Source organism: Bos javanicus, chromosome 1 (genome assembly GCF_032452875.1).
Source record: "Bos javanicus breed banteng chromosome 1, ARS-OSU_banteng_1.0, whole genome shotgun sequence".
Taxonomy (NCBI): Eukaryota; Metazoa; Chordata; class Mammalia; order Artiodactyla; family Bovidae; genus Bos; species Bos javanicus.
This window is the reverse complement of record NC_083868.1, coordinates 46,161,485-46,186,721: the sequence shown is the minus strand read 5'-3', so window position 1 is coordinate 46,186,721 and position 25,237 is coordinate 46,161,485. Positions and strand designations below refer to the sequence as shown.

The window sequence follows — 25,237 nt, the reverse complement described above, 5'->3', positions numbered from 1 at the left end:
CCATTGTAGATGGTGATTGCAGCCATGAAATTAAAAGACGCTTGCTGCTTGAAAGGAAAGTTATGAGCAACCTAGATAGCATATTAAAAAGCAGAGACATTACTTTGCCAACAAAGAGCTGGACATTACTGAGCAACTGAACTGAACTGAGACAGTATATTAAAAAACAAAGACGTTACTTTGCTGACAAATGTCTGTCTAGTCAAAGCTATGGTTTTTTCAGTAATAATGTATGGATGTGAGAGTTGGACTATAAAGAAAGCTGAGCACCGAAGAATTGATGCTTTTGAACTGTTGTGTTGGAGGAGACTCTTGAGAGTCCCTTGGACTGCAAAGAGATCCAAACAGTCAGTCCTAAAGGAAATCAGTCCTGAATATTCATTGAAAGGGCTGATGCTGAAGCTGAAACTCCAGTACTTTGGCTACCTGATGCAAAGAACTGGCTCATTGGAAAAGACCCTAATGCTGGGGAAAATTGAAGGCGGGAGAAGGATATGACAAAGGATGAGAAGGTTTGATGGCATCACTGACTCGATGGACATGAATTTGAGTAAGCTCAAACTCAAAGTGTTGGTGAGGGACAGGAAGGCCTGGTGTGCTGCAGTTCATGGGATTGCAAATAGTCGGATACGACTGAGCGACTGAATTGAACTGAATAATTAGTAATGTTGAACATCTTTTCATGTGCCTCTTGGCCATCTGTATATCTTCTTTGGGGAAGTATCTGTTTGATCTTCTGCCCATTTTTGATTGGATTGTTTGTTTTTTGTGATATTAAGTCACATGAGCTGTTTGTAAAATTTGGAGACTAATCCCTTGTCGGTCACATCATTTGAATTGTTTTCTCCCATGTTTTGGATTCTCTTTTCATTTATTTATGATTCCTTAACTTACAAAAACATTTAGTTTAGTTCTCATTTGTTCATTTTTATTTTTATTTCCATTATTCTTGGAGATAGATCATAAATATATTGCTGCAGTTTTTGTCAAGAGAGTGTTTTGCCAATGTTTTCCTCTAAGAGTTTTATAGTGTGTGGTCTCACATTTAGGTCTTTAATCTATGTTAAGCTTATTTTTGTGTATGGTTTTAAAGAATTTTCTAATTTCATTTTTTTTTTTTACATGTAGCTGTCCAGTTTTCCTAGCACCATTTATTGAAGGGACTGTTTTTTCCTCCTTTTTATAGTTTGCCTTCTTTTTCATAGATTAACTGACCATAGATGCATGGGTTTGTTTATTCCATTCCATTTACCTATCTTTCTTTTTGTGCCTGTACCCTACTGTGTGGATAACTGTGCTTTGAAGTGTATAGTCTGAAGTCAGGGAACAGCATGCTTTCTTTAGCTTCATTTTTCTTTCCCAAGATTGCTTTGGCTATTCAGGGTCTTTTGTGTCTCAATACAAATTTTAAGATTTTTTTGTTCTAGTTCTATAAAAAAATGCCATTGATAATTTGATACATATTGTATTGAATCTGTAGATTGCCTTTGGTAGTATAGTCATTTTGACAATATTGATACTTTGAATCCAAGTACATGATATATATTTCCATCTGTTTGTGTCATTTTTTATTTCTTTCATGAGTGTCTTAATAGTTTATGGAGTACAGGTCTTGGTTTGTTTATTCCTAGGTATTTTATTCTTTTTGATGTGATGGTGAATGGGATTGTTTTCTTAATTTCTCTTTCTGATCTTTCATTTTTAGTGTGTGTATAGCAATGCAGTAGATTTCTGTGTATTAATTTGTAACCTGCAGCTTTACCAAATTAATTGATGAGCTGCAGTAGTTTCCTGGTAGTGTCTTTAGAATTTTCTATGTATAGTATCATGCATCTGCAAACAGTGACAATTTAATTTCTTTTCCAATTTGAATTCCTTTTATTTCATTTTCTTTGATTGCTATAGCTAGGACTTCCAAAACTATGTTGAATAAATGTGGTGAGAGTGGACATCCTAATCTTGTTTCGATCTCAGAGAAAATGCGTTTAGCTTTTCACTACTGAGTATGATGTTAACTGTAGGTTTGTTTCTACAAACAGTAGGTTTGTAGGCCTTTATTATGTTGCCCACTTTCTGGAGAGTTTTTATTATAAATGGGTGTTGAATTTTGTCAAAAGCTTTTCTTTTGAAAAGCTTTTTGGATGATCATATGGCTTTTACTCTTCAGTTTGTTGATGTGGTGTAGCACACTGATTTGTGGATTTTGAAAAATCCGTGCATCCCTAGGATAAATCCAATGTGATAATGGTGTATGCACCTTTAATGTATCCTTGAATTCAGATTGCTAGTATTTTGTTCAGGATTTCTGTGACTGTGTTCATCAGTGATATTGGCCTGTAATTTTCTTTTTTTGTGATATCTTTTTCTGGTTTTGACAGCAGGATGATGGTGGCTTGACAGAATTTGTTTGGGAGTTTTCCTTCCTCTGCAGTTTTTGGGAACAGTTTCAGAAGGCTAGGTGTAGCTTTTTTCTCAGTGTTTGATAGAACTCAATTCTGAAGCCATCTGGTCTTGGGCTTTTATTTTTTGGGAGTTTTTAAGTCATAGTTTGAATTTTGATGCTTGTAATTGGTCTGTTCATATTTTCTTTGTCTTCCTGATTCAGTCTTGAAAGATTGTACCTTCCCTGGTGGCTCAGAGGTTAAAGCGTCTGCCTGGAATGCAGGAGACCCAGGGTCGATCCCTGGGTTGGGAAGATCTCCTGGAGAAGGAAATGGCAACCTACTCCAGTACTCTTGCCTGGAGAATTCCATGGACTGAGGAGCATGGTAGGCTACAGTCCATGGAGTTGCAAAGAGTCAGACATGACTGAGCGACTTCACTTTCACTTTCAAGAATTTTTCCAGCTTGTTTTATTGGCATACAGCTATGATCCTTTGTATTTCTGTGATATTAGTTGTAACTTCTTTTTCATTTCTAATATTGATTTGAGTCTTTTATCTCGATAACTCTGGCTAAAGGTTTATTAATTTTGTTTATTTTTCAAAGAACTAGCATTTAGTTTCATTGATCTTTACTGTTGTTTTCTTTGGCTCTATTTCACTTAAATCTACTCTGGTCTGTATGATTTCTTTTTGTCTACTAACTTTAGATTTTGCTTGTTGTTCTTTCTCTAGTCACTTTAGGTATAAGCTTAGGTTGTTTATTTGAGATTTTTGCTTCCAGAGGTAAGATTGTATTGCTATAAACTTCTCTCTTAGAACTGCTTTTGCTGCATCTCAATAGATTTTGGATCATTGTGCTTTCATTTTATTTGTCTTTAGGTATTTGTTTGATATCCTCTTTGATTTTTTCTAAGGGATTTTTGCCCACAGTAATGCATACAATGATCATCTGAATTAAATTCACCCATTCCAGATCGTTTTAGTTCACTGATTCCTGAAATGTTCACTCTCGCCATCTCCTATTTGAGCACTTCCAATATACCTTGATTCATGAGCCTAACATTTCAGGTTCTATGCAATATTGTTCTTCATAGCATCAGAATTTACTTCATCACCAATCACGTCCACAACTGGGATTTGTTTTTGCTTTGGCTCCATCTCTTCATTTTTTCTGGAGTTATTTCTCCACTCTTCTCCAGTAGCATATTGGACACCTACCAACTTGGGGAGTTCATCTTTCAGTGTCATATCTTTTTGCCTTTTCATGCTATTCCTGGGCAAGAATCCCTTAGAAGAAATGGAGTAGCCCTCATAGTCAACAGAAGAGTCTGAAATGCAGTACTTGGGCACAGTCTCAAAAATGCAGAATGATCTCTGTTCATTTCCAAAGCAAACCATTCAATATCACAGTAATAAAGTCTATGCTCCACTTTGAGTCTTCTCTAGTGGCTCAGATGGTAAAAAGTTTGCCTACAAATTGGGAGACCCAGGTTAGATTGATGGGTTGGGAAGATCCTGTGGAGAAGGGAATGGCAAACCACTCTAGTATTCTTGCTTGGAAAATCCTGTGGATGGAGGGACCTGGTGAGCCCCAATCCATGGAGTTGCAGAGTCAAACATGACTGAGCAACTAACACACAATCCAAGTTTATGCCTCAACTGCTAGTGATGAAGAAGCTGAAGTTGAATGGTTCTATGATGACCTACAAGAACTTCTAGAACTAACACCAAAAAAAGATTTCCTTTTCATTATAGGGACTGGGATGCAAAAGTAGGAAGTCAAGAGATACCTGGAATAACAGGCAAATTTGGCCTTGGAGTATAAAATGAAGCAGGGAAAAGGCTAACAGAGTTTTGCCAAGAGAACGCACTGGTCATAGCAAACACCCTTTTCCAACAACACAAGAGATGACTCTACACATGGATGTCACCAGATCATCAGTACTGAAATCAGATTGATTTTATTCTTTGCAACCGAAGATGCAGAAGCTCTATACAGTCAAAAACAACAAGACTGGGAGCTGACTGTGGCTCATATCATAAAGTCCTTATTGCAAAATTCGGACATAAATGAAGAGAGTAGGGAAACCACTGGACCATTCAGGTATGACCTAAATCAAATCCCTTACGATTATACAGTGGAAGTGACAAATAGATTCAAGGGATTAGATCTGATAGAGTGCCTGAAGAACTATGGATGGAGGTTTGTGACATTGTATAGGAGGCAATGATCAAGACCATCCCCAAGCAAAAGAAATACAAAAAGGCAAAGTGGTTGTCTGAGGAGGCCTTACAAATAGCTGAGAAAAGAAGAGAAGCTGAAGGCAAAGGAGAAAAAGAAAGCTATACCCATCTGAATGCAGAGTTTCAGAGACTAGCAAGGAGAGATAAGAAAGCCTTCCTCAGTGATCAGTGCAAAGAAATAGAGGAAAACAATAGAATGGGAAAGACCAGAGATCTCTTCAAGAAAATCTGAGATACCAAGGGAACATTTCATGCAAAGATGGGCACAATAAAGGACAGAAATGGTATGGACCTAACAGAAGCAGAAGATATTAAGAAAAAATGGCAAGAATACACAGAAGAACTGTACCAAAAAGATCTTCATGACCCAGATAACCATGGTGGTGTGATCACTCACCTAGAGCCAGACATCCTGAAGTGCAAAGTCAAGTGGGCCTTAAAGCATCACTATGAACAAAGCTAGTGGAGGTGATGGAATTCCAGCTGAGCTATTTCAAGTCCTAAAAGATGATTCTGTACAAGTGCTGCACCCAATATGCCAGCAAATTTGGAAAAGTCAGCAGTGGCCGCAGGACTGGAAAAGGTCAGTTTTCATTCCAATTCCAAAGAAAGGCAATGCCAAAGAATGTTCAAATGACTGCACAATTGCATTCATCTCACATGCTAGCAAAGTAATGCTCAAAATTCTCCAAGTGAATCTTCAGCAGTATGTGAACTGTGAAATTCCAGATGTTGAAGCTGGATTTAGAAAAGGCAGAGGAACCAGAGATCAGATTGCCACCATCCAGGGGATTATAGAAAAAGAAGAAAGTTCCAAAGAAACATCTGTTTATTGACTATGCCAAAACCTTTGACTTTGTGGATCTCATCAAAGTGTGGAAAATTCCTCAAGAGATGGGAATACTAGACCACCTTTCCTGCCTCCTGAGAAATCTGTTGCAGGTCAAGAAGCAAAAGTTAAAACCAGGCATGGAACAATATATTGTTTCCAAATTGGGAAAGGAGTATGTCAAGGGTGTGTATTATTACCCTGCTTATTTAGCCTATATGCAGAGTATATCATGTGAAATGTCCGGCTGGATGAAGCATAAGCCAGAGTCAAGATTGCCGGAAGAAATATCAATAACCACAGATATGCAGATGCCACCACCCTTATGGCAGAAAATGAAGAGGAACTGAGGAGCTTCTTGATGAAAGTGAAAGAGGAGAGTGAAAAAGCTGGCTTAAAACTCAGTACTCAAAATCTAAGATAATGGTGTCTGGTCCCATTACTTCGTGACAAATAGATGGGTAAACAATGGAAACGGTGAGAGACTTTATTTTTTTGGGCTCCAAAATCACTGTACCAGATGGTGACTGCAGCCATGAAATTCAAAGATGCTTGCTCCATTTAAGAAAAGCTATGACCTACCAGACAACATATTAAAAAGCAGAGACATTACTTTTCTGACAAAGGTCCATCTAGTCAAAGCTATGGTTTTTCCAGTAGTCATGTATGGATGTGACAGTTGGACCATAAAGATAGCTGAACACCGAAGAATTGATGCTTTTGAACTGTGGTGTTAGAGAAGACTCTTGAGAGTCCCTTGGACTGCAAGGAGATCCAACCAGTCAATCCTAAAGGAAATCAATCCTGAATATTCATTGGAAAGACTGATGCTGAAGCTGAAGCTTCAATACTTTGGCCATCCAATGCGAAGAGCTGACTCAATGGTAAAGGCCCTGATGCTGGGAAAGATTGAAGGCAGGAGGAGAAGGGGACAACAGAGGATGAGATGACTGGAGGGCATCACTGATTCGATTTATTTGAGTTTGAGCAAGGTTCAGGAGTTGGTGATGGACAGGGCAGTTGGTATGCTGCAGTCCATGGGGTTGCAAAGAGTGGGACATGACTGAGTGACTGAACTGAACTTAATTTCTTCAGTGTTATATTGACTGTTTAATAGCATATTTAGTCTACATGCTTGTTTTTTTTTAGTTTTTTTCTCATAGTTTATTTCTGGTCTCATAGTGTTTTGGTTGGAAAAGATGCTTGATATGATTTTAGTGTTTTAAAATTTACTGGTGCTCTCTTTGTGGCCCAGCATGTGTTCAATGCAAAGAATATTCCATTTTCACATGAGAAGAATGTGTATTCTTCTGCTTTTGGATGGAATGGTCTGTAGATAGCAATTAAGTCCACCTGGTCTAGTGTGTCATTTAGAACTGCTGTTGCCAGTGTTCTTTTCCCTTTCAGTGAGTCCAGGCCTCCCCAGTAGGCCCTTCAATACTAGCAGTTAAGTCTGCCCAGTCTGTTTATGAAGTTACTGCCTTTTGACCGTGGGTTCTGGTTTGCACAGACTTTGTATGCGCGCTTTAAGAGTGGAGTCTCCGTTTCACTTAGTCCTGTGAAAAACCTGTGATCAAACCCTACTGGCCTTCATAGTTAAATTCTCTGGGGACTCTTCCTTCTGTTGCTGGACCCCCAGGTTTGGAAGCCTGGTGTGGGGCTCTGAATTTTCACTTCAGTAGTTAAATTGTTTTCCCCTTTTTGAGTCATCCACCTTGTGGGTATGAAACTTGAGTTTATTGTGATTGTGCCCCTCCTACCATCTCACTGAGAACTCCTTTTTGTCTTTGGATGTTGGGTATCCTTTTTTGGTGGATTTGAGCATTTTTTTGTTGGTGGTTGTTCAGTGGTGATTTTGATGTTTTCAAAAGGAGGTGATGAGCTCTTGTCCAACTACTCTGCCATCTTGAGCTAATCCTGCATCAGTTTCTTTTGCTGTAGTATTTATGTTTCAAAATTATAGCTTGATCCAGTATTATATGTAGAAATTATATTTGACTACCTTTTTAGTTTTTGTTGTTCAGTTGCTCAGTCATGGCCTACTCTCTGTGACCCCATGGACTGCAGCACGCTGGGTTTCCCTGTCCTTCACTGCTTACAGTTTACAAAAGAAACCATTACAGTTTATAGAATTGCAAATAAAATTTATTGTGCTTTTCAAAATACTGTGTTGATCATTTGGGGGTAGTTTATTTTTCTGGGGGAGAGAGTTAAGAGTTGTCTTTGGAATTTGGAAGACTGTTCATGGTTTGAGTTTTTGGCCTCAGTCCTGTCCCCATGCCTGCCTTAATTTTAAGCAATGAAAAAGAAGTATTATGAATGTTAGTTGTTAGATGTTTATAAAGCTAGAGTAAGAGCAAGAGTAATTTGAATAGAAGGTGTGTAGTGTTGAGTAAATGAAGTGGTCAGAACAGTCAGTGTTACATGGGTTTAAGTTTATGAATTCAAGGAAGCTGCTTTGGGACTTGCTTTGTGTGAATTCCAGCACCCTGGACATACCAAATCCATAAATGCTTAAATCTCTTATATAAAATGGTATAATATCTGAGTTGGTACTTATATGATATAATTCAGAAAGCAAAAAAATTCAGGATAATCTTCAGTTGGTTAGGATAACTTTAGGTAGAACCTTCTGAAATGTATTTTTGTATAGTACATATATTTGATAACTGAAATACTATGCATGTTTGATAATACTTGAAATGCATTTCATAATAATACTTTGTTGACTTTAAAAAGGTAGCACTTCCTTTTCTGTGATAACATGTTAGTCGCTCAGTCATGTCTGACTCTTTGCAACCCCATGGACTCTGCCAGGCTCCTCTGTCCTTGGAATTTTCTAGGCAAGAAGGCTGGAGTAGGTAGCCATTTCCTTCTCCAAAGGATCTTCCCGTCCCAGGGCTTGCACCCAGGTCTCCTGCATTGCAGGCAGATTCTTTACCATCTAAGCCAACCAGGGAGGCCCCTCCTTTTCTGTAGGGTAATAGATTTATTGGAGATTTAAAATTAAAGGTCTTGATTTTTTTTCAAAAAAGAAATAAACTGAAAGTAATTGATTGCCTTATGAATGATTACATACCACAATTGTCTGCTGAGGAGAAATATTTTGGCTTCTTTTAAGAGAGCAGTGATCAGTACTCTACTGTTTCAAATTATTGTCCCTTTTCAGTTACTAAATATATGTATTAAAACTTACATTTAAAAAAGAAAACCAGTGTCTAAATTAGTTGTAATTTCTAAAATGACAGTGAATTTAAAAAGCATTTAAGACACTAATTTTCAAAATTTTATTAAGACTTTTCTTTATCATAGTCAAATGCAATTATAGCAAAAGCAAAATATGGTTTGATTGCTTTACTTTGGTTACTAATACTACCTTTTAATATATTTCCTTTATCTCATATTTTTTGTACAATGAACATTTGCTTTGTGAATGCAGTTTAAGATGGGATGTGTCTTTATATTTATCCATGTTGGTGTGCTTATTTAACAGTAGAGTTTAAAAAAACTAGCTCTGAGAGTAGTATAGCAATTTTGATGATTTTCTTTGAGCTCTTCTGAAGAGGATCCTTTCTGTACTTTTTGGCCAAAAATGTCTCTTTTGTTTTTTAGACCTCAGTAGTGGAAGTAGAGATTGTGACCATCTTGAAGTGGGGAGTAGAAACAAGGATGATACAAATTCTGTTTCAAGAATGGAACCCACTCTGATTTCCAGGAAGAGAAAGAAAAGGCTTAGAAGTAATTTACCTGATACTCATAATCCTGCTTCTCTGTATAAGTCAGCAGAACAGACAGTAAGTAGAGGTATTTAGATGTCATATGAAATAATTTGTCCTATGATAAAAATGAATTGACTGTGACCAAATAATGTTCTTCTAGCTTTCTGATTTTATCATCAGACTTTTTTCTTTGCCTATTTTTTGATTCTGTTTTTTTTTTTAATACTTTAAATGCAACTTAAAATATTTTTCTTGCAGTAATAGTTATGGGAACAAATTTCAAATACAGTCATCACTGAGTATCTACAGTATGTTAGTTCCAGGACCTTGGATATACCAAATCCATAGACGTTTAAATTAAATCTCTTATATTAAAGGGTTTAATATTTGCATATAATCTGCATCTTCCTGTACATTTTAAATCATCTCTAGACTGCTTGCAACTAATACATTGTAAATGTTACATAAATGGATGTGAAAAATAAATGCTATGTAAATAGTGGCCTGTGCATGATAAATTAAAGTTTTGCCTTTTGTAAATCCCTAGAATTATGTTTCTGGAAATATTTTCCATTTGCAGTTGGTGGAACCCACAGTTGGTGGAACCGGCACATATAGAGTGCTAACTATATTATGAACAAGTAAAAAAGTTTAAACTATTTCTCCTCTGATACCAGCCTTTATATTTAGTGGTTTGTTATATGTCCTACAGATGTATTTCTTCTCTCTGTCTTATTTTAACCACATAATAGTCATACTATCTAGCCAATTGCTTTTCACTTGGTCTGTGAAATTATTACCAGACTATTTTATCAGTAGTAGTTTACTTCCAGTTGCTATAGACTTCTTTTTTTCCAGAGTTTAGGAAATCTGTTGCAGAAATTATAATACTTAATGCATACGTTACTTAGTTTCAAAAACTTAGTGTATAGTTAACAATAAAAGTGTAAGGAGATAGCTTTTTGTTTTTTGGAGATAGCTTTTTGAGTCCTTTGATTCACAAGGCATTTCAGGACTTTGCAGTGCCTTTGAGTTATAATTATAAACATGATTTAGATTTATATGGTAAAGGAGATGTGTGGCTTTAGCAATATGTGAACCATGAACTCCCAGATGTTCAAGCTGGTTTTAGAAAAGGCAGAGGAACCAGAGATCAAATTGCCAACATCTGCTGGATCATGGAAAAAGCAAGAGAGTTCCAGAAAAACATCTATTGCTGCTTTATTGACTATGCCAAAGCCTTTGACTGTGTGGATCATAATAAACTGTGGAAAATTCTGAAAGAGATGGGAATACCAGACCACCTGACCTGCCTCTTGAGAAACCTATATGTAGGTCAGGAAGCAACAGTTAGAACTGGACTTGGAACAACAGACTGGTTCCAAATAGGAAAATGAGTATGTCAAGGCTGTATATTGTCACCCTGCTTATTTAACTTACATGCAGAGTACATCATGAGAAACGCTGGACTGGAAGAAGCACAAGCTGAAATCAAGATTGCCTTGATGAAATATCAATAACCTCACATATGCAGATGACACCACCCTTATGGCAGAAAGTGAAGAGGAACTAAAGAGCCTCTTGATGAAAGTGAAAGAGGAGAGTGAAAAAGTTGGCTTAAAGCTCAACATTCAGAAAGCGAAGATCATGGCATCCGGTCACATCACTTCATGGGAAATAGGTGGGGAAACAGTGGAAACAGTGTCAGACTTTATTTTTGGGGGCTCCAAAATCACTGCAGATGGTGAGTGCAGCCATGAAATTAAAAGACGCTTACACCTTGAAACAAAGTTATGACCAACCTAGATAGCATATTCAAAAGCAGAGACATTACTTTGCCAACAAAGGTCTGTCTAGTCAAGGCTATGGTTTTTCCAGTGGTCATGTGTGGATGTGAGAGTTGGACTGTGAAGAAAGCTGAGTGCCGAAGAATTGATGCTTTTGAACTGTGGTGTTGGAGAAGACTCTTGAGAGTCCCTTGGACTGTAAGGAGATCCAACCAGTCCATCCTAAAGGAAATCAGTCCTGGGTGTTCATTGGAAGGACTGATCCTGAAGCTGAAACTCCAGTACTTTGGCCACCTCATGCGAAGAGTTGACTCATTGGAGAAGACCCTGATGCTGGGAGGGATTGCAGGCAGGAGGAGAAGGGGACGACAGAGGATGAGATGGCTGGTTGGCATCACCGACTCAATGGACATGTGTTTGAGTAGACTCCAGGAGTTGGTGATGGACAGGGAGGCCTGATGTGTTGCAGTCCATAGGGTCACAAAGAGTTGGACATGACTGAGCGACTGAACTGAGAGATATGAAGGCAGTGATTGATTTTCTTAATTTTTCATATTGTTATCCTAAGTTTTTATTTTTTTTGCTCTTGTAACTAAAGTCACATAATGTCAAATGGCCTCTTTTGCAAAGTAAAGCTGTAAAAAATTTTTCTCTTATTTAAAGTTGACTTAGATTGTGAGACCCTTCTGAACCACTTGTAAATATGGGTGTTTCCCCTTCCCATCCTTTTAAAAACTATTTAGGCATCTGATTGGATAGACCAAGCTTTATATCTGTATATTAATACTTGAGAGACTTTTGCAAGTAATATAGTGTAATTGTGTACTTTTCTATTCCTATAATTATAGAAATGATATAGTATTTTTACTTTTATAGGAATTTAAACTTAAAAAAGATTCTTCATGTTAGCTAAATTTGAAAAATGCTGATTTTCATATGCATTTATTTATGTTCAGAAAGAGCAAGAAAATGACCCAGCAGTATTCACTGAGTTGGAAAAGTCGAGTGAAAACTATCATGAGGATCCAAAACTGTTTGAAGAAGTTACATATGAATCCATAGAAAGTGATTTTGCTCAACTACCCTCAGATTGTGGTCAGGAGTTGGCTTTGAGTGCTTCTCCTCAAATGACCTCTGGATGTTCAGCCATGGAAACTTTTGAGAGCTCTATTTCCTCTGATACTGTGGGGAATTCTACTCTAGTTGTGAAGGATAAGAATGAATTGAACACAATAGAAAAACCTGTTTTAAGTGAACACAGTGAAGGGAACCTATCATTTATCTCTGCTGAACCAAGTAAGTAACATGAGGATAATAAAAGCTATTAATTGTCTCTACTCTGCTTAGTTGTTTTATTTCTTCTGTCAAAGAAATTTTGCTGAGGCACTGTGTTATTTATTACATCCGTGTATATTACCTTCAGGAAATATATTCAGGAATATATTACCTTCAGGAAATATATTCAGGAATATATTACCTTCAGGAAATATATTCAGGAATATATTACCTTCAGGAAAAAAAAGACTTGGAGTTTTGGGATGTCATTAATTTTGTAGTATTGATTTAGGTAAGGAATGGAGTACTTGGAAGCAGAAGTAATTTTTTTTTATTAGTGTACTCATCAGTATCTCATCAGTTTTTTGTTTTTTTTTTGGCACAAATCTGTAAGGACCATTATTGTCATTTTGATTGATTGAACTGAAGTACAGAGAGTTTAAGTGCTATTTATTTATTGTCATTAAATTGATTTTAATTTTCAAGTATTTGATACAGTCACATGGTACAAAAAAGGTTCTAAAGGATATCTAGTGACTAGTCTCCCACATTTTTCCCTTGCCATTCATTTCTTCCTCCTAGAAGAAACTAATGTAACAGGACTTAAAGTACAATTTAGAATGATGGCTGCTGCTGCTGCTAAGTCGCTTCAGTCGTGTCTGACTCTGTGCGACCCCATAGACGGCAGCCTACCAGGCTCCCCCGTCCCTGGGATTCTCCAGGCAAGAATACTAGAGTGGATTGCCATTTCCTTCTCCAATGCATGAAAGTGAAAAGTGAAAGTGAAGTCGTTCAGTCATGTCTGACTCTTAGCGACCCCACGGACTGCAGCCTACCAGGCTCCTCCGTCCATGGGATTTTCCAGGCAAGAGTGCTGGAGTGGGGTGCCATTGCCTTCTCCGAGAATGATGGCAATAATATATTATTAGAACTAGAATCTGTTCCTAAGTTATCCTAATGGCTTTATCTATTTTAAAATACCTTCTTCCTCCAGAGAGTAAGGTTGCAGATAACTGCCAAATAATAGCACTGATGTGAAAACATTGTATGCAGGTAGCATTGGAGAAGGAAATGGCAACCCACTCCAGTGTTCTTGCCTGGAGAATCCCAGGGACAGCAGAGCCTGGTGGGCTACCATCTATGGGGTCACACAGAGTCGGACACGACTGAAGCGACTTAGCAGCAGCAGTAGCAGCATAAATCAGATAATGAATGATGGGCTACTATCGAAACTGAATAAAGTTAGATTATTCAGTTCAGTGGAATTATTAAAGATACATTGCATGAGTTAGAAAATTCTCTTTTTATATGTGATTATTGTGACACATTAAAAAAAAATACATTTTTCCATTTTAGTTGTTGTTTCTAGTGATGAAGAAGGACCCACTGAACATAAAAGTTCAGAAATTCTTAAATTACAGCCTAAGCAGGATGATGCCATTTCTCATGAAAGTGAGAGTACTTCTGAACCAGTAGTGTCAGAACTACCATTGATTACTTGTGAGTCTGTACAGGTAATTTATTTCTGTCTTCTCACAGATTAACAGTGAAATATACACTATTGGCTAATGACTATTTTTTTTTGTTTCATCAAGCAGAATATTATGTAAAAATAACATATTTCTTAGTTTGAATTCTAAGATAACTTTTGTATTAGTTTGAGGGAAGCATATAATTGTCTTTATTTTGAAGTGAAAGGCTTAATATCATTTTTCTTTTGGTCAGTTTTATTTTTTTAGTCTAAATATTCTGACTCAAATATTCTCTTTTTGGTTTCTCATTGGACATTTAAGTACTTTATCAAAATATTTTCTAGAATGAAATGGTTTCTGGTATTTGTGTAGTTTTGTAGTACAAGGGCTACTTGGAATTATTCCTTTTCCTCACATGCTATTAAAAAAGCGTGATATAGAGGAAAGAACCTGACATCTTGAGCTATACAGAGCTGTGTTCAGATCTTGGATCTGCCATTTGGACAAGTCCCTTAACTTCTTTAAGCCTGTTTACTTATATACTAAATGAGAGTGATAACACCTATTTCACAAGATTATTTTGAGTATTAAATGAAACAACATATGAAAGCATTTAGAAAAGTGTCACAAACCTATCAGTTTGATAAGTCCTTTGTCTCTTCCTTCTTACAGAAGTGGAAGTGTGTGTTGGTTTAATGTCAGCCAGTGGTGTTTTTGACATACGTCTTAGAAGAGTATAGCTCTAAAGTAAGGTTCAAGTTATTTATTGTCAGTATTCATTCATATTATCAGCTTCTGATTTTCCTGTTTTAAAGAAATGATTGTCAGTCACTACCAGTGCAGAATTATGGTTAACTTATGTTAATTGTTTTTGAATAATGCAAAGACTGTTATTCTGTAGAGTGTGATGAAGAATTTAGTCAGTTCAATGAAAACAGTCTGATAGGTTGATTATTATTTCATGGGTGTTTCTGTTGCATTTGTTACTTCATACAGAAATCACCTCAGTAGTTGTGAATTTTTGTTAAAATGTAGCAATTGTTGCCCATCTGGGCCAACAGCCTACCTGATAGTGTAGCTGTATTTGTAATTAAAAGTGTTGATAATGCGTTCAAAATTCTAAATGAACTGCAGTTCCCTTGGCAGCATGTAAATTAACAGTGCAGTATGAAATGATCATGTTAAAGGAAAATTATATCCCTTGTAGAGCTGACAACATATGATCACAGCCAAGCAGTAAATAACATAGAGATCTACCAAGATCTGTTAGGCAGAATATACCTCTGCACCCTTCCTTGTTTCCAGTTTTAAATGAAGTTGTTAGAAGTATGAATTGACCATTTTTAAAAGGCAGTTAGTCTTTACCAATTGTGAGACCCAATAAGGAATTTTTTATAACTCCTCTTCTCAATTTATCACTTAAAACACACAGTTATTTGACTAATTAGAACCATCTGTAGTTGATTAGATTCCCCCTTTTTTGCTTAAGGGATAAGAAGAGTACAGTAAACAATAAAAGATGAGAATGATAAAAAATTCTGTTAAGCAGATAAATGGCATTGTGAGCTGGATTAAAAATAATGAGTAGAGCGCATGTTTGAGGTGAAGATTAATCAGCGTTTTCTAGAGGTGGGAGAGTGAATACCCATGCATAATTACTCTGCTGCTAAGTCGCTTCAGTTGTGTCCGACTCTGTGCGACCCGATAGACGGCAGCCTACCAGGCTCCCCTGTCCCTGGGATTCTCCAGGCAAGAATACTGGAGTGGGTTGCCATTTCCTTCTCCAATGCAAGAAAGTGAAAAGTGAAAGTGAAGTCGCTCAGTCGTATCCGACTCTTTGCAGCCCCAGACTGCAGCCTACCAGGCTCCTCCATCCATGGGATTTTCCAGGCAAGAGTACTGGAGTGGGGTGCCATTGCCTTCTCCAATAATTGCTCTACTCGTGGTTTATTTGGTCATTAGCAATATCAAGGTTAAAGAGGCATAATGTGCAACAGCTATGCAAATATGGAATTGAAAAAGTCATCTGAAAGCATTGTAGAACTCAGAAGAGATCATGGAAAATTGCTGCTGTTGATACTGCCTGGTCGTCTATTATAACTTAAAAGCAGAGTTGTGAATTTTTTGAGGAGAAGTGGAATGATTTTTGAGACATAGTGCACATAGTAAATCATATAGATTTGATATATCAGTGCTTCTTAGGCAGTTATATCCCTTCTTGTGCACTAAGAATGCAATAGCTAACAGCATCATCTTGGTTTATAGAAACAATTTTATATGCTTGAAATATCCCTTGACCTGCAGATAGAAAGCTGATTTGTCTTAGTTTTGCTTCTTAGTAGCAGTGTTATTTTAAGCAAGTCACTTAACCAGTCCAAACATCTATTAGCTCTACTTATGAAATGCATAAATAAAAAAATAACTTGCCCTATGGGGTTGTTCTGGTGACTAGAAGAGATATTTAAAAACGCATGTTAAACTAAACATTATATAAATCTTAATTTATTTTTGTTGAGTTAAAAATAAATAAAGCCCATTAGGGAATACTGAATTTAAAATCATGAATTTGATACAGAGAAGGATGTATTTCTGTATTGTAGGCCCTATGGAATTAATTTAGAATTCAACTAGAGTAATTTTATCAAAGTAAATCATACTTTTTAAGGGAAAAATCTAGACAACTATTTCTTGACAGTAAGAACAGTGTAAAATCCTTCACAAACTCATTAATGATAATTTAAAGACGTATATGACTTAAAAAATCATTGTCAACATTTATATAATACTTAGCATTACATGCATTTTATAATTTTTTTGTTGTTAGACTTCATCTGAATTATGTTCATATAATCCTGTCATGGAAAACATTTCCTGTCTTATACCTAAGAATGAGATGGATCTACAACTGGATTTTATATTTACTTCTGTTTATATTGGTAAAATAAAAGGAGCTTCTAAAGGTTGTGTTACAGTAAGTATATATATTTTTTCTTTAGTTTTGCTTTTGGGCAAGGTCAATTTTCAGATTGCCTCTTTAGTGCAAATGAAAATGGAATTGATATTAGTTTATATAGGAAATTTTGAATATGTTATTATATCTGTTTTGAAACATATCTTTAAATAGGAAATTTTGAAACTGTAGAGGAATGCCCTAAAATCATGTCTCTAATCTGACTACTCTAATGAAGATTATGTATGAAAAGAATCATGTGCAACACTGATATTCTTTGGGTTCTAACACTTATTTGATGGTAAAGTAAATATTTCTTTGGAGTATAATTGATAGCAAAAAGAGTGAATCTTATTTTATTAATTTAAATTATTATAAACTGAGTTTAAATTATTGTAAATTTGGAAAACTTAGCAGTGGCCACAGGACTAGAAAAGGTCAGTTTTCATTCCAATCCCAAAGAAGGGCAATGCCAAAGATTGTTCAAATTACTGTACAATTGCTTTAATTTTACATACTAGCAAAGCAGTGCTCAAAATCCTCCAAGCTAGGCTTCAATAGTGTGTGAACTGAGAACTTCTAGATGTTCAAGCTGGATTTAGAAAAGGCAGAGGAGCCAGAGATCAAATTGCCAACATCTGTTGGATCATAGAAAAAGCAAAAGAATTCCAGAGAAACATCTACTTCTGCTTTATTGACAATGCTAAAGCCTTTGACTATGTGGATCACAACAAACTGTGAAAAATTCTTAAGGAGATGGAAATACCAGACCACCTGACCTGCCTCCTGAGAAATCTGTATGTAGGTCAAGAAGCAACAGTTAGAACCGGACATGGAACAACAGACTAGTTCCAAATAGGGAAAGGAGTATGTCAAGGCTGTATATTCTCACCCTGCTCATTTAACTTATATGCAGAGTGCTGTGCTTGGTTGCTCAGTTGTGTCTGACTCTTTGCGACCCCATGGACTGCAGCCCTCCAGGCTCTCCAGCAAAATACCGGCTGGATGAAGCAAGAATCTTCTGGATTCATGCTGCCAAAATCAAAATTGGAATCAAGATTGCTGTGAGAAATATCAATAACCTCAGATATGCAGATGGTACCACCCTTATGGCAGAAAGTGAAGAGGAATTAAAGAGCCTCTTGATGAAGGTGAAAGAGGATAGTGAAAAAGCTGGTTTAAAATTCAGCGTTTAAAAAACTAAGATCATGGCATCTGGTCCCATCACTTCATGGTAAATAGATGGGGAAACAATGGAAACAGTGAGAGACTATTTTATTGGCCTCCAAAATCACTGCAGATGGTGATTGCAGCCATGAAATAGAAAGATGCTTGCTCCTTGGAAGAAAAGCTATGACAAACCTAGACAGCATATTAAAAAACAGATATTGCTTTGTCAACAAAGGTCCACATAGTCAAAACTATGGTTTTTCCAGTAGTCACGTGTGGATTTGAGTGCTGAAGGCTGAGTGCTGAAGAATCGATGCTTGTGAACTGTGGTATTGGAGAAGACTCTTGAGAGTCCCTTGGACTGCAAGGAGATCAAACTGGTTAATTCTAAAGGAAATCAATCCTGAATATGCATTGGAAGGATTGGTGCTGAAGCTGAAACTTCAGTACTCTGGTCCCCTGATGTAAAGAACTGACTCATTAGAAAAGACCCTAATGCTGGGAAAGATTGAAGACAGGAGGAGAAGGGGATGACAGAGGAAGAGATGGTTGGATGGCATCACCAACTCAATGGACATGAGTTTGAGTAAGCTCTGGGAGATGGTGAAGAAGAGGGAAGTGTGGCACTCTGCAGTCTATGGGGTCGCAAAGAGTCTTAGACGACCAAGTGTCTGAACAACAACAGAGCTCTCCAAATTCCTAAACTTGTTACTTTAAGGATATCCAGGAATAGTTCCTCTTATTTTTCCACTTTCTTTTCAATATTAATGCCTCACATTTTATATATGAAAGCCATGCTGGATTTTGCTCAGTTCTCTATACTTTCTCACTACTTTTTTCTGCCTGTTAAAATATTTTAAGGCTTATCTGAAATACCTCCTCTTCCCGAAAACCTTTCCTGATTTCTTCTTCCTAGCCAGAATTAACTTCTCCTTTTACTGTGTACTTACAGCACTTTGTTTGTACATCTGTTGTAAGATTGATTCTTTGTGTTTTTGTTTGTATTATTGCCTAGATCTCTCTATTAGACTTTAAGCATCTTGTGATGAGGAACCATATTTTACTCCCTCTTATACTTTACATAAATGGCTCACACTTAAATAGGCACTTATAAACATTAGTTGAATTGACTATATCAAATTATAATTCAAGTATTTTCCTAGAAGATTTAGCAATATTTCACTGTCTTATAGATAGGGTAGGGAATATAAAAATGTTAAGACATGATCTCTCCTTTCCTCTGGCTGGAGCAGTCAGGGAAGACATCACAGAGAGGACAGTATATGATTTAAGACGTGAAGTATATGTTTACTTGGTGACCATGTACCATGCACTCTATTATCCCAACAGAGTAACCGTGTACAAATTCTGGGAAGTACCCATAGTGGTAGCTTATGATATAGTTAAAATTGCTTTGATTGAAAACATCACAGCAATTCTGTTTAAAATGTATCTTCTCTGATCACTAATTTTCAGATATTAATGCTTTTGATATGCCTAGGTTGATTTTTAAAATTACTTTAAGAAATTTTGTTCACTTTTTCTTAATTTTTCCCCTTACTTTTTAGCTTTTTCATTTAAAACCCAGGTTTGACCAGTTTTTTCTGTAGAGTTCTTTGTAATGGCCAAAAATTAGGTAACCTAAATATGTTATAGTAACTGATTAGCTAAGGGAGAAAAATTTAACATAAATATTCCTCAGTGGGTTTTCATTAATTAGTGTATTAATTATGCTATTATACACTCAGGTAGACTTGTTATGGGCAAAAACCAAAACCAAACAAAAAACTACAAATGAATAAAGTGAAAGTCGCTCAGTCGTGTCTGACTCTTTGCCACCCCATGGACTGTTCAGTCCATGAAGTTGTATAGGCCAGAATACTGTAGTGGGCAGCCTTTCCTTTCTTCAGGGAATCTTTCCAATCCAGGGATCAAACCCAGGTCTCTTGCCTTGCAGGTAGATTCTTTACCAGCTGAGCCACCAGGGAAATCCACAAATGAATAAAGGAACAATTTGAGGAATACCTGTAATCTTGCTTATCCAGAGACAATTAGTATTAACTCTACATCATTCTGTATTCTCCATATTAACTGTTTATCTTTAAAACCAAAGGATGTAGCATTATATATTGTTGTTTAATTGACTCTTTTGTGACCCCATGGACTGTAGCCTGCCAGACTTCTTTGGCCACGGGATTTCGCAGGGAAGAATACTGGAGTGGGTTGCTATTTCCTTCTCCAGGGGATCTTCCTGACTCAGGGACTGAACTTGCATCTCCTGCACTGGCAGGCAGATTCTTTACCACTGAGCCACCAGAGCAGTCCATTCTGCATACTGTTTTCTAACTTACCATAATCACATTAAATTAATTCACCTACCTATTTTGGAATGATTGGATTGTTCTGAATTCCTGACTGTTGGACATTGCAGTTGTCCCCAGTATTTTGCTATTACAAGTAATATAGGACTGCAGATATTCAATAAATGTCATAAAGCAGGTCTTAAACATTTGTCTCATGTCTATTGGAATACAGACTTTAGTTAAAAACAAAAAATCTTAAATGTCTGATTATAGGAATGTGGTTTAGTAAATTAAAGTAAATATATGCAGGTAAAATATATGTGTGTGAAGAAAGGTTGAGAGGAATTCTTCAAAAATTAAAACAGTTATGTTACTATGGAGGGATTTTAAGAAGTTTTAAGGTTGAAAAATATAATGAATAACATAAAACAGGAAAAAGGTAAAAGTCTTAAAAATTTCAAGCTTTTCAAAAAACTTAATATATATTCTTGTTCAGACAGAGTTTATCATATTCTATATAACTTATAAGGTAAAGAACGTCTTATTTTTTGGGAGGGGATAGTATATTAGAGAATTAAACTTAGTCATTTTCCAGATCTTTAATGAGTATCTGCTGTGTATTGTTATGGATGCTGGAGATATTGTTCTCTGTCATGACAGTTACAGTTGAGCTGCACTAGAGAAATACCTGTAGTGGGAAACTCTTATATAAGTTAGAGCCATTATTTTAGAGTGGTACATTTAAGTTATTATTGCCTTTTTTTTTATAATGTTGAGAATGCTGCAGTAGAGAATGCTGCACATTTAATTTTTTAGATCTTAACTTTGTTAATAATAGGAAAAATGTTTATTAAGTATATATTAAAAAAACTGTACTGGCTGTTGTTAGAAGTTACAAAAAATCTCTTATGTTCAGCTTTATTTTTAAGTTTAAATAGATATGGTATGATTTCAGAGAACTTGGGATTACCTTATTGCCACAAGAACATCTTTCTGATTTCTTAACTAGGGATTCAGTTTTTTGCTGCATTCAGGGCTTTGGCTTTGGGAAGGTTGCATGTTGGCTTAGTCATTGAAAAAGGCAAAATGAGTATGTAATTCTTGCCAAGTTGAAAGTTTTGATAGGACAAGGTTGCTTATGGTGGGAGAATGAAACAATAATGTAGACAGCAGCAGCCAGATATATAGATGTACTACTATTCATAATTTCATAGTAATGACTGTAAAATCTTAATAGCAAACACTTCTTATATTCATTTTCTATAGCTCATTATTTACAATTGCTAAGATATATTTTATGAGATTAATGACCCAGTGAAACATGTCAGAAAGAATTTAGCAAGGGGTGTATACACGAAATATACAGCAGTTGCATGAAAGTGACATAGTAATAAGATGTATTTGACTAAATCAGATTAGATAACATACTGAATCAGATGCTAGAGTCTAATGATAATAGCTCCTCTTGATTAAGGTTCTGACCTAGAGCTGAGAGGTTCAGTAAGTTGCCTAAGTTTACCTACTTATTGTTTATAAAAAGTAGTAGGGATAGAGAGGCAACATTTGAACCCCATATGTCCTTTTGCTCAAATTTTGCTTTAGTGGCTAACTTACACAATGAAATGTGAGTTTTATATTTGGGGAACTACAGCATGAAAAAAATTTTTAATTAGAAAAAAAAAGAGGCATAGTAAACCTGTGGTTTCACCAAACATTGTTTGCTACTTATTTGGAACTTTGTTGGTAGTTAATTTAGGTACCCCTGTACCAACACCATTTTAAATTTTGTTTTCTGCTCACAGGCTATATCCCTGATTTGGTCAAAAGTTTCATAAATGTATTGATCAAAAGGGAAACCTAACCAAGTAACAAATCAATAGGCATGAATTAATTTGACAGACTTGAAGGGACCTCTATTTTAGATGGTACACGTAAGATTTAGGTGCTCCATAACTCTTGAAAGTTTATTATAAAATCAACAATTAAGGAGATCAGATATATACAAAAGATACCTAGAGAAAATTTAGTGTCTTGGCACAGATGTAGTGGAATGAGCGGGAACCTTGCTGAATCTCAGTCAGAAGGAAATGTATAACATGAAACAAAGAAAAATGAATCCTGGGAATGTCAACAGAGATAAGAATCAAATTCTGCTTTGTAGTTAATTAACCAAAATCATTGATACTCTGAGGTCTCTTGGCAGTTCTTTTGGACTTTATCTTATTTCTTCCTTAAATATTCTGGAAACATTTTGAAAATATATTACGTATAGTCTTACTGGTTTTATAAATGAGCATATTGAAAATTAAATTCCTTGCACAGGGTTCTTAAACTTCTGTAAGACAAAGTATTTACAATGAAATATCTTCTTAGTTTAAGAGGAAAAGATTTATGACTTTTAGTACATAGACTTTGATTACTTACTTGTGGTTTAAAGAAGAACAATTTTTTGAAAAATTTGAATAGTAACACATTTTGAGTGGTAACTCCTGTTTTGCTTTTTTGTTTTTTCTTTAGTTCACAACAAAGTATATTAAGATCCCATTTCAAGGTAAGCTATCATTGTCTTATGACCTCTTTTCACTGTAATTTTGAGTATAAAACTGGTCAGCAAAAATTCTGAAGTATTTCTGCAACTAGTTTTTCATACTTTTTTCCACTATAGAATTTGCGTAAATGTAAGATTAATAATGTGTTTCAACCTAACACTATTTTAGTAGCTTCCAAAGGAGTTAAAATATTTTGTAACACTTAAAATGGTATATTATTTTAATGACTTAAAGTAATATTAAGGGATAAGAAAAATAGTTTTTATAGTGAGAGTTTTGATATATAAAAATGGATGAAAATAGAAACTGTAAGTAAAGAATGAAGAAAATTTTTAGTGTTGCACACAACCATGTAAATGGCTTTGCATAGGGATTAAGAAAGAGCATTTATACCATTTGTTACCTAATGAATTAGATAAAGTACCTGTGGATTAGAAAAAGTGGATAAAGTACACTTTTATCTAATGGATTAGATAAAGTACAAAGTGGATTAGAAAATGTACCTGTAATTTGTGGAGACTGAGGTTTCTCATTCTCTTCCCAAATAAAAACCTTTCAGAATAAACAACACTAAGAGAACTAATAATAAGCAACAGAGAACAGTCTCTTTAGAGAATAAATTATGAAAAGAATGAGCAAGAAAAATATATACAGATAGCACTTCAGAAATGAACTGGGGAAGAAGAAACCTTCCCCAGACTGAAGATGAGATTGAAGTAACTTTAGTTGGACTCTTCCCATATACCATGTACAGAATCTACAACTATGTATTATTAGAATAAATTTAATGATTAGGAAGCTACTATAAGTACTAAGAATGTATAAGGCATATGTAATATATTAGAATATGTATATATGTGTGTGTGTGTGTATATACACACCCTGATATTTTTAATTAGGAAATTTTAATAAGTTATTATGGAACAATATAACATTAGCTATTTAGAAGAAACAAAGACCTGTGATTCAAAAGAAAATTTCATAAAAGATAGTGCTATAATCTGTAGATAAAGATCTATGCAACAGAGCTACCTCTCAAATTCTTTTTTTAAAATAAAGGTATAAATGACATGCAACATATTAATTTCAGGTGTACAGCATGGGAGAAAATATTTGAAAATCATATATTTGATAAAGAGTTCATATCCAAAATATATAAAGAATGCATACAGTTCAACATCAATGGAACAAACAACTAAAACATGGGCAGAGGACCTGAACAGACATTTTTCCAAAGAAGACATACAGATACATGAAAAGATACTCAACATTACTGATTGTCAGTGAAATGCAAATCCAAACCACAGCAAGATACCACCTCATTCGGTCAGAATGGCCATCATCAAAATGACAGCAAATAACAAAAGTGTTGGAAAGTGTTAGTTGCTCAGTCATGTTTGATTCTTTTTTTGCATCCCCATGGACTGTAGCTTGCCAAGCTCCTCTGTCCATGAGATTCTCTAGGCAAGAATACTGGAGTGGGTTGCCATTCCCTTCTCCAGGGGATCTTCCTGACCCAGGGATCAGACCTGGGTATCCTGCATTGCAAGCAGATTCTTTACCGTTTGAGCCACTAGGGAAGCCAAGTGTTGGAAAGGATGCAGAAAAAAGGGAAACCCTCTTGCACTGTTGGCATACATTCAGAATGTAAATTGATGCAGCCACAATGGAAAATAGTATGGAGGTTGGTCAGAAAATTAAAAATAGAACTGTGTGACCCAAAAATTTCACTTCAGGATATTTACTCTAAGAAAACAAACCACTATTTTGAAAAAGTACATGCACCCCCAGTATTCACTGCAGCATTCGTTATTCACAGTAGCCAAGCAAACATATGTGGAAGCAACCTAAGTGTCTATTGATAGATGAATGGATAAAGAAGATGCGAGATATATGGAATATTACTCAACCATTGTAAAATGAAATCTTGCCATTTGTGACAACATGGGTGGATCTAGTGGGTACTATGCTTAGCAAAATGAGGCAGACAAAAACAAATACTGTATGATCACACTTGTATGTGGAATCTAAAAATAAAAGAGAAGCAGACTCATATATAAACAGAACAAGCAGCTAGTTGCCAGAGAGGAGGGTGATGGGGAGCTGGACAAAATTAAGTGAATAAGGCAAAATAAATTTATTTAAAATAAATAAGCCCCAGAAATATAATCTCCAATATAAGGAATATGGTAAGTAATATTATAATAACTTTATAGGGAGGCAGATGGTTATTAAACTTATTATGGTCATCATTTCATAATGTATGCAAAAATCAAATCATTATGTTGTAACCTGAAACTAATATTATATGTCAACTATATTTCAATTTAAAAAAAAAAAAAAGACATACAAAAAAAAAAGGAGCCAGTAAGTAGTAAAAGAAGAGGGGAGGTAGGTTAGAATAAGACATGACAGGATAGAAAGAGAGCAAGTCAGGCAGGCATGAGTATGGACAGGCACAGAAGAGACATAGAAATCCAGAAAGAGAACAAGGAAAAAACCTGAAGAAATGAAATAATGGAAGAAAAGAATAGCGGAAGGAAGGAGGAAATAGG

General features: G+C 35.8%; 1 protein-coding gene and 1 non-coding gene across 10 annotated transcripts in view; both read left to right on the top strand.

Moving 5' to 3' along the window:
- The window catches only part of SENP7 (SUMO specific peptidase 7), a 171,947-nt gene that overhangs the window by 112,238 nt on the left and 34,472 nt on the right, over positions 1 to 25,237 (top strand). For all 9 annotated transcript variants that reach the window (XM_061426761.1, XM_061426830.1, XM_061426772.1 and 6 more), the window contains 5 exons: positions 9,070 to 9,251; positions 11,920 to 12,259; positions 13,595 to 13,752; positions 16,535 to 16,681; positions 22,651 to 22,684. In XM_061426761.1, coding sequence (XP_061282745.1) covers positions 9,070 to 9,251; positions 11,920 to 12,259; positions 13,595 to 13,752; positions 16,535 to 16,681; positions 22,651 to 22,684 — 861 coding nt within the window. The remainder of the gene's footprint in view (positions 1 to 9,069; positions 9,252 to 11,919; positions 12,260 to 13,594; positions 13,753 to 16,534; positions 16,682 to 22,650; positions 22,685 to 25,237) is intronic.
- TRNAS-GGA (transfer RNA serine (anticodon GGA)) lies at positions 2,624 to 2,695 on the top strand. Its single transcript has one exon. It is a non-coding gene; the product is annotated as a tRNA-Ser (tRNA).